Source organism: Gobio gobio (genome assembly GCF_949357685.1).
Source record: "Gobio gobio genome assembly, chromosome: 23".
NCBI classification, from domain to species: Eukaryota; Metazoa; Chordata; class Actinopteri; order Cypriniformes; family Gobionidae; genus Gobio; species Gobio gobio.
Genome location: NC_137119.1, coordinates 9,977,365 through 9,986,687, shown reverse-complemented (window position 1 = coordinate 9,986,687; position 9,323 = coordinate 9,977,365). Strand labels below are relative to the sequence as shown.

Here is a 9,323-nt window from a genome sequence, read left to right as displayed (position 1 = left end):
GTGTAGTAAATGCCGCTCTATCTGAAAGCAGGTGATGGCGATTTACTACTAATCAAGGAACCGGCTTTACTGACGAGATGCGCCTAACAATGGCATGCGATATATCGCCCAGCCCTACTTTCTAATACTACTAGTGACTGCAGTGAAACTGAGACCATTTTACCACTCGCACCGATACCTTTAAAAGGACACCAAACATGAAAGGGATAAAACAATAGATTTACATGATACATCATCATTGGTATATCTGCATTTGGTGACTTGAAACAGGGCAAAGAGAGGGAAAAAAATGGGGAGGGGGGAAATGGGTAATGTCCCACAGTTTCTATGAGATCTTTTCTCAAGATTAGTAGGGTTGGGAATCGTGATACATTTTCCGGTTCCGGTTCTGGTTCCGGTTCCGCCTAACGATTCCGGTTCCGATTCCGGTTCCATTAAAATTATTAAACAAATAGTGGTAAAGGAAAAAGGCACAATACGCAACTCAAACAATCCATTTTGTGTTTATTACTTGCTCTAAAATTAATTTACAGGTTGGCAATGTCAAAAAAGTCCTGTACTGTACATATATTACAGTATTAATTAAGCTATTCTTGCAACACATTTTTTTTTCAAATGAACACCTCTGAAATTGTCTTATTACATTTTATCTCTCTGTCTCTGAATAAAACCAAGTTATAAATTATATTTATTAGTTATATTTATTAATTAGTTGTATATTAATTTAATAGTAATTCAGTTATTCAGTGAACTTGTAAATAATAAATTGCAATTCAGCATTACAAAGGTAATTGTGCCTAAACGCTTACCTAAACCATGGTGACTCAACAGTTGACAAATATATATATATATATATATATATATATATATATATATATATATATATATATATATATATATATATATATATATATATATATATATATATATATATATATATATATATATAGGCCTTTCACTATAAATCTGGTATAAGCCCTGTGGCACTCTGAGCTGTAGCAAATGTTTTGTCAAATTGCTAGTGCAGCCTCCTTTGCATGTTATTAACTTTTCACATGTGTTACATTTTGCTTCATTATCATTCATTCTTTGGAAATGAATCCATACTTGTGACTTTCTCTTCGCCATGCTGGTGGTCAACGAGAAAATATCTGATGCAAAACCGTAAATGTGTAGCGCGAGGGCTTTCAGTGCTGAACTGCGTTGCACTCCTGGAAGCGGCAGGCAACGTCATTAATATTCATGATGAGGTGAGCCAGGGTTGCCAGGTTTTCACAACAAAACCCGCACAATTGCTACTCAAAATGCGATTGGTTTCGGGGGGGCTTCTCCGGTAAAATTCGCATTTCCGGGGCTAAATATCACAATTGGGGTCGCTTCAACCTACGGACATGAAACACAGCCCGCGGCAACAGTGGAAAACGGGAAAGCGGGAAAACCACGGACTTTGCAACACTGGCTGTCACTCGCTATTAAAGGATACCTTCCAGCGCTTCGCACACACATTGCACCAGAACCGTTATCGGAACCGAAACTTAGGAATTTTGCGCGGTTCTGGTATTTTTCAAAAATCAGTTTCGGTTCTGCATAAGAACCGGTTCTCGGTTCCCAACCCTAAAGATTAGTGACTTTTATTGTTCTATTTTTGGGGTTTGGATCTCAGCTTTTTCCTTAGCAGCAAAACCGATCATTACAAAATATTAGATATTCTAATGAAAATGTAGGCAATTACTACTCCCATTAGTACACTTCTTTTTTCATTTATTTATGGACATTTTACACACATATTGCATAAAGTAAAATAGTATATCAAATCATTCTGTTGTATCTTTCATAACATAGTTGAGATGTCCACTGATGTCCACTACAGTGTAATGTAACAATAAAAGCCCAATTTATCCCCACAAAATATCTTATCAATATTCTAATAATTATTCTAATATCTTCAATTGTTGCGTATACTGAGCTGCAGCAAACACATTTGTAAATTACTTTACTTGGACCCATTGTGCGAGCTGTCTCTTTAACACTGTGTGATTTATATACATGTTGCTGCTGATTGGGCTGACATATTTGACACACCCAACAAACAAGAGAAAACGTATCTCAAACCCTGTTGCACACCATTTCCAGGAAACGTTGCGCACCCGTTTGAACTTGAACGTGCCCTAGGGGAGCACATGACATGATCACATGAGGGCACAATGAAATCACATGACAATCAGGAAACATGACAGTGAACATGACAAAATAAGAATATGAAACATGAAACAAACCGTGACACACTGTGACAACTACTCCAGATTTGTTTTTTTTGACATGCTAATTTGTTTGAGAATATGTGATATCTGTCCAGTGAAGCATTCTTGTTGTATGCTGGAATCAGTGATTTGAATAATTTGTTTAAAAAAAGTGTGGTGTGCGAATTTTAGCGGCATCTGGCGGTGAGGTTGATGGGACCCGCGATGTATGGAGATAGAAATGGCTCATTCTAAGGTAATAAAAACATAACGGTTCATTATGTAAGGTCTTTATACTCCACTGAAAACATAGTTATGTATATTATATTGCATTTCTGTCAATAGATTCTCATAAATACTACACACCGCACCAGTAACCCTAGTGCTCAGTAGCCAATGGGAACTCATCACACTCACCCGTTCAAACAGTGGCCACGCATTATTTGTGCGTTGATTATGCATCAAACTTTAACATTTAAACTTTACGTAAACAATGCGCGCACATTTTGGATGTCTGCACACAAAACTCCCCTCACAGTGTGGCAGTAACGGAATTAGCTCCCTTTCACGTCTTCTTGTCAAGGCTTAAACTTTCGGGAAGATGAATCGCTGGCCCTTCACGTTCATGCATCGTTAGAATTCATAAAAATGTTACCGGCCAACTGACCCTTTTCACATTTCTGGGTTTCTCGGAAGTGGAATTTATCATAGTTGGGTAAAGTTCTATAGTGGTTAATGAGAGAATACATTAAATATATGTTTTATGTTCCCATTCACTCAAATAGCAAAAAAAAAAAACCTCCAGTGCTTTTTCACAATGTTCAAAAGAGGAAAAAAAATAGATAGAGATTGATAATGGCAGTCAGAACAGAGAAATATGTCTTTTTTTTTACAGTCACTCCCACAGCAGCAGTATTAACACACTCACAGCAGCAGTAACTTGTTTTTTGTAAATTGATGCAAAGGTAATATAATACAAAATATAGTGTTATAAATTTACACACACACACATATATATATATATATATATATATATATATATATATATATATAACTTTTCAGGATTTACAGTGCTGATGACCATTAAAGTCCTCATGAAATCGATCTTATTTAATTTGTTAGCACACATTACAGGTCTTAGGGTGAACTGTTTGCCATGGTAATCTTTAATCAAAATCTGAAAAGTAACTTCCGGTCTGGAATGGCGTTCCCTTTCCGATGATGGCAGTTTGACATCTTGGGTTTGAATATCCTTAACCACTCCCCTCCAACCATTAGTCTGCTATGAGCGAGAGATGGAGAGGAGGAGCAGTGAAGTAAAACCCTGCCCTCTATTCAATATTCTGTTTCACTTGGAAATACGTCACAGCACTGAAATAAAATCAGTTGCAACTTCCAGTTCACTGGGACTTTAAAGGTGCAGTGTGTGAATTTTAGCGACATCTAGCGGTGAGGTTGTGAATTGCAATAGATTTCTGTCAATAGATCCTCATAAATAGTACACACTGCACCTTAAAAACGCATTTCATGACTTGATATTTGAAGAAAAAATACAATTGCGGAAATTTTGAACATGCTGATTTGTCTGCAGTGAAGTTTTGCTGATGCATGTACTTGGCTTGTGTGCGTGTGTGTGTGTGTGTGTGTGTGTGTGTGTGTGTGTGTGTGTGTGTGTGTGTGTGTGTGTGTGTGTGTCTGTGTGTATGTTAGTTATGCACGGTTCGCAGTTATATCCACCGATCGGGTGAGCCAAGTAGTAAAAAATAACATTCAAATTAATTGCGGGGGGGGTGAGAGATAAATCGTGTTTGTTAGAAAGGCATTTGCGATCCCTTTGGGCGAATCATTCCAGTTGCCGTTTTTCCACGTTTTCAAAACAATTCCCCACATATACTGACATTATAATATGCAAAACTTTTATCCAATCATAGCAGTGGGCGTTTACTTCCAAGGCTGCATCCGAAAACCTAGGCAGCTGACTTGTTGCCTCGCTGCCTTATCAGACAATGACTTTTAAGGCAGCGTTTGTGCATGAAGGCACCTCACGAAACTGATTTTTGGAAAGACTTCTAAGGCAGTGTCACAGTTTTCTGATCTACTGCAAAATAGAGAGAGCTTTGGTCAGATATAAACAAATATTTAATTACTACATTAGTAATTTCTCGCTAGAAATGACATCAGAAGTGGAAAATGTTGGTAAAAAAAAAAACTTACATTTACAAACAAACTGACCAGCAAACGTAACTTTTTTCTAGCTCAACTGTCACAGATTGGAATGCACAGGATGGTGGGATATCAAAGGCAGCAAAGGATACATTTATGCTGCCTTCAAAAATCAATCAGATGAAGGTCTTTCAGGAGGCAGGAAGTGAAGCTGCATTTTCCAGGTTTTGGTATATAAGAACAAAGCAAGGTGAATCTTATTCTATTGTGTCAGGCAGGACAGATATATGAGAGCAACATGTCGACTTCATTAGCAACGACAACAGGTCCTGGGTGAACATTTTCACGTAGATAGTGACAGGAAGTCATCTGCCAGACATCAAAGTAGATTACTCCATCAATATTTCTGAACATCTCCTGCATCACAGTGTTCTGCTGCATTGCATACCAATCACTTTGAAAAATGTTCTGTAACAACACAGATCAGAAACAAACAATACTATAAGCTTTAATATTAACTTGGTTTAGACAAACTACATTGTTTGTATTGTCTACCAGAAATAGTGCTGTATAGTGCACCTGCTATACCTGACATTGAACTTTGACTTTGTAGGCCTCTCTAATAGAAAAAAAGGAATAGTTAATAAAAAAATTATTAATTAATCTACCTTTCCTCATGTTTTCTGCTAAGCTCTATATTTATCTCTTTTAAGCCGCATTCACACTGCCAGCGACTTTATGTTGTTAGTCTCTGTACTGTGATTAATGTCTAATGTTATTATTGGTAGACTGCACATATTGCCATATCTATAGAAAATGCAATCACAGGTGATATACAAAACTAAAATACCATTCTAACTTGACTAGGAATTAGACTTAAAATAATTAAAAGTAACATTCTGCTGTTGGAGAGTGTTGTTATATAAACCACAGCAGTGGTCCGTGCCTAAAATGGTCCCACTTTATATTAGGTAGCCTTAACTACTATGTCCTTACATAAAAAAATAAGCACAGTATACTTATTGTGTTCATATTGTATTGCAAAACACTTTTACTGATATTAAGATGGGATATGGGTAAAGTTAGGGACGGGTGTGGTGGTATGGGTAAGTTTAAGGGTAGGGTTAGGTGTAAGGGAAGTGTAATTAAAATGTAATTACAGACATTAATTACAGATGTAATTACAATCAGGATTTTTTTTAAATGTAAGTAGAATTTAAAAATATGTACACAATAAGTGCATTGTATCAAATTATTAATTTAAATGTTAGTACATAGTAGTTAAGGCGACCTAATATAAGTCATTACCTTCACTTTTGAATTAAATATACATAATGCATTATTCATGTTAATTATGAACCTGTATAAAGTAGTTCTTAGTAGTCCTCTGGGAGGTATGAAAAAAATTGCAGTTATTGATTAGCTAATAGTGAGCTACCACATTCAAATGAATGCTATTACTTACTAATTTGTTAATCAGAGTTTCTTGTTATAGAGTGTTAATATTGCGTTACTCATTTGTTCCTGTGTAGTTATTCATTAATGATGGAACATTATAAAATGTATTAAAACATTTATAAAACACTTAAGTGTTACCAAACTATTTAAAACAAAGTAGGATTGGAAAATGAGCAACTGTACCTTCACTCCTGCAGTGTTTCCAGACTTGATGATGACGGTGGTCTCTGGGGCACGTCTCAGCAGTGCAACAACAGACTGACGGATTTTGGCCACTTCATGCACGTAAAATGTTAATGGGTGAAAAACCAAGTGGGCAAAGATTGTGAAGACAACAACTGCATGAGGACCACCAGCTATTTCATCAATATCATTGCCAATATAATGCAGATCGCTAATGAGCATTTTAGTAAATCGCAAAGGAACACCGTGTGGCCTCCAGTGAACAATGATATTGTTTTTCATCTCTACAGCCATTAGGGGTCCACCAGTACGAGGAGTGTGGAGGTCCATTCTTTTTATGCCTAAACAAGATAAGTAAAACTTCCATTAGACTCATTCCTTTATTCATGTCTTAAACAGCTTTGAAAAGTTTTATTGTACACAGCAGCCCCCTAAGTGGGCACTTAAGGGATAGTTCACGCAAAAATTTAAATTCTGTCATCATTTACTTACCCTCATCTTGTTTGACTTTCTTTCTTCTGCAGAACACAAAAGATGATATTGAATATTGAATGTGTTTTGGCTGTTCATTTACACGACAACTGCATTTTGGGGGTCTGAAAACGCAATCTTTTGAAAACTCAATCTTTTGAAAATGAGTTTCAAAGTGAAAGCTTTTGAAAACGATACCTTTACAGTCTCCATGTAAACAACAAAAAATTTGTATTTGTGAAAACGGTGATGTTATTCGCATACGTATAACATGTTCACAGGTACTGTAATGCTGGGGTCCAAGGAAGATGAAGACGAGGATAAGGATAAGGTAAATACAAGTTTTATTTATAAAGAATTAGCCAACATGCGAAACAGTGTGCACATAGCACAGACAATACCAGACAACTGAACAGAAAACAGGCAGGAACTTAAATACACAGATGATTAACTAAAATGACGAACAGCTGTGATGAATGTGATCAGTGTCCATGGTGACAGATTGTGGCGGGAAAATAGTCCATGAAAACTAAAACAAACGGAACATAACTGTGACAATTACTGACCTGGCATGCCTTTTTAGTCATTGTCACAGATCCATGTTAACGTGCATCGTTTTGACAATGTTTTCGTCTGTTTTTAGAGCATCGTTGTCATGTAAATATACCCTCAATGGGATACAAATGTATGAAAATCATCTTTTGTGTTCCACAAAACCAGTGATACAAGTTTGCAATGACATGAGGGTGAGTAAATGATGACAGCATTTTCATTTTTGGTGAACCATCCCTTTAAGATGCACTGACTTATTTGCATGTTGAATGTCATTGCTTTAGATGCAAACAAACTCTACCATTACATTTTGCAGTGAGGAAAAAAATACTGTCATTTTAAAATGTGCCATATTTAAGTATTTCAAGTCTTTTTTAAAGAGATGTTTTGACACATGGTTTAATATATTTTGGTGTAATGGCAAGACATTCATGCATTTGTTGATCAAGTGTCCAAATACTTTTTGCATCCTTTGTATGTTAATTCATTATATATTATTTATATTACTTGCATATACACTGATCAGGCATAACATTATTTCCTAGTATTTTGTAGGTTCCCCTTTCGCTGGCAAAACAGCCCTAACCCGTTGAGGCATGGACCTCCACTAGACCCCTGGAGGTGTGCTGTGGTCAGGGCCGGCACAAGCTCAACTTCAGCTCTAGGCAAAACACTGTCACGCCTCCCCCACACACACTCACAATTAAAGACGATCTTTGAGATGCATGTGAAAGACTGGAGATTTTGTTAGTTGATAAAATTGCACTAAAATAAAATCATACAGAAGCATGTTTTCAGATTTTTAAAAATTCTGCAACGTTAAAAACAAATCAGCACCACTAGTGCAAATGCTAATTCTGTTTTATATTATATAATAAGTAGCCTATATGTACAGGCCTGGAGTAGCCATCGGAAGATTCGGAAGAATTCCCGGTGGGCCGCTGATAAATTGGGCCGGCAGTCTCTAGTTAATTTTTAATGAATGACACACGGAAAGCGGCAAATCAGTGGTAATTCTAGTAGCGATGAAGCGACAGTGCGCAAGCGATGTTCGTACACCCGAAATCATGTCACTTGCGTGTGCACACTTCTTCATAGCAAAATATTATTCATATCAATAGCCTTATATGGCATCTCAGCAAACATTAGTCCGACAGCAACGTTGTGTCTCTGGCCAAGAATAGCCACACGGCATAAATCGGAAAAAAATGTAACATTACATTTCCTAAAAATGCATTTAGATATGCTCAAAGTACGTCCAGTCAACTTTCATTTTGGAACTATTTTTCAACCATGACAGGACGTATCGGAGGGACGTTTTATCAACGGTCATTAAACGTCCAAATGTTAGATGGAATATATAAATATTACACACACAATAAGGTGAGCCACATAACTTCTCCCCCGCTTTCTCCCACATAGGCTACACATGCATAAGCCTACCTTTCAGAAGCGCGTGTCGGGCTTTAAAATCATTAACCATCACCAGCAGTAAAAGTCGAGTAGATAGTCAAGACCGGGAACTGCAGACCGGGAACACCCCACAAGAGCTGCAGTTTTGGAGATGCTCTGACCCAGTCGTCTAGCCATCACAATTTGTCCCTTGTCAAACTCGCTCAAATCCTTACGCTTGCCCATTTTTCCTGCTTCTAACACATCAACTTTGAGGACAAAATGTTCACTTGCAGCCTGAAGAGATAATTGGTGTTATACACTTCACCTGTCATAATGTTATGCCTGATCGGTGTATATATTTCCTTTATATATCATTTTTATGACATCAATTCTTAAAAAATGAGAATATTTTTCAATAATCCAATTAATGGCATTTATGAAGTTGAATAACTTGCCTGGAACTTTTCTTTCTAAATACTCAAACCACTGCCTTGTGGTAGAGTCTCCCATCAAGTAGACAATCTTGTTTTTAAGACAGTTTCCCATTTGTGCAGAACTGAACTGACTAGTGTTGCATACAAAATAATTCCAGACATCTTTCAGATAAAACCCTGCGGGAACTGGTGTCGTCATTCCAGATATGCATCTCTCTTTTGTGCCTAAAGCAAAGAAACATTTACCTGAAGAGACTGTGCCAAAATTATGCAAATTCTTAATTCTCTTGTTACTAAATACATTTGATTTTAGATTATATCGGTCCTGATATATGACCATACCAATGCCTGCAGCGTTGGGATGGACATTTATGGTTTGTGTGTCTCCACTAATAGCAACATTTGTTAATGTCCTGTGGAGAAAACA

General features: G+C 36.9%; 1 protein-coding gene across 6 annotated transcripts in view; it reads right to left on the bottom strand.

Annotated features, from left to right (window-relative positions):
* Window positions 1-955: 955 nt before the first annotated feature.
* Window positions 956-9,323, bottom strand: part of LOC307119961 (NXPE family member 3) — a 71,383-nt gene continuing 63,015 nt past the window's right edge. For 2 of the 6 annotated variants that reach the window (XM_079806732.1, XM_079806733.1), the window contains 3 exons: window positions 8,918-9,309; window positions 6,045-6,385; window positions 956-4,871 (listed from right to left, as the gene is read on the bottom strand). In XM_079806732.1, the coding sequence (XP_079662858.1) occupies window positions 4,674-4,871; window positions 6,045-6,385; window positions 8,918-9,309 (931 nt within the window). In that variant the 3' untranslated portion in view covers window positions 956-4,673. Of the gene's footprint in view, window positions 4,872-4,991; window positions 6,386-8,917; window positions 9,310-9,323 lie in introns of those variants that run through there. The other 4 variants (XM_079806737.1, XM_079806735.1, XM_079806736.1 and 1 more) reach the window with 4 other exon arrangements.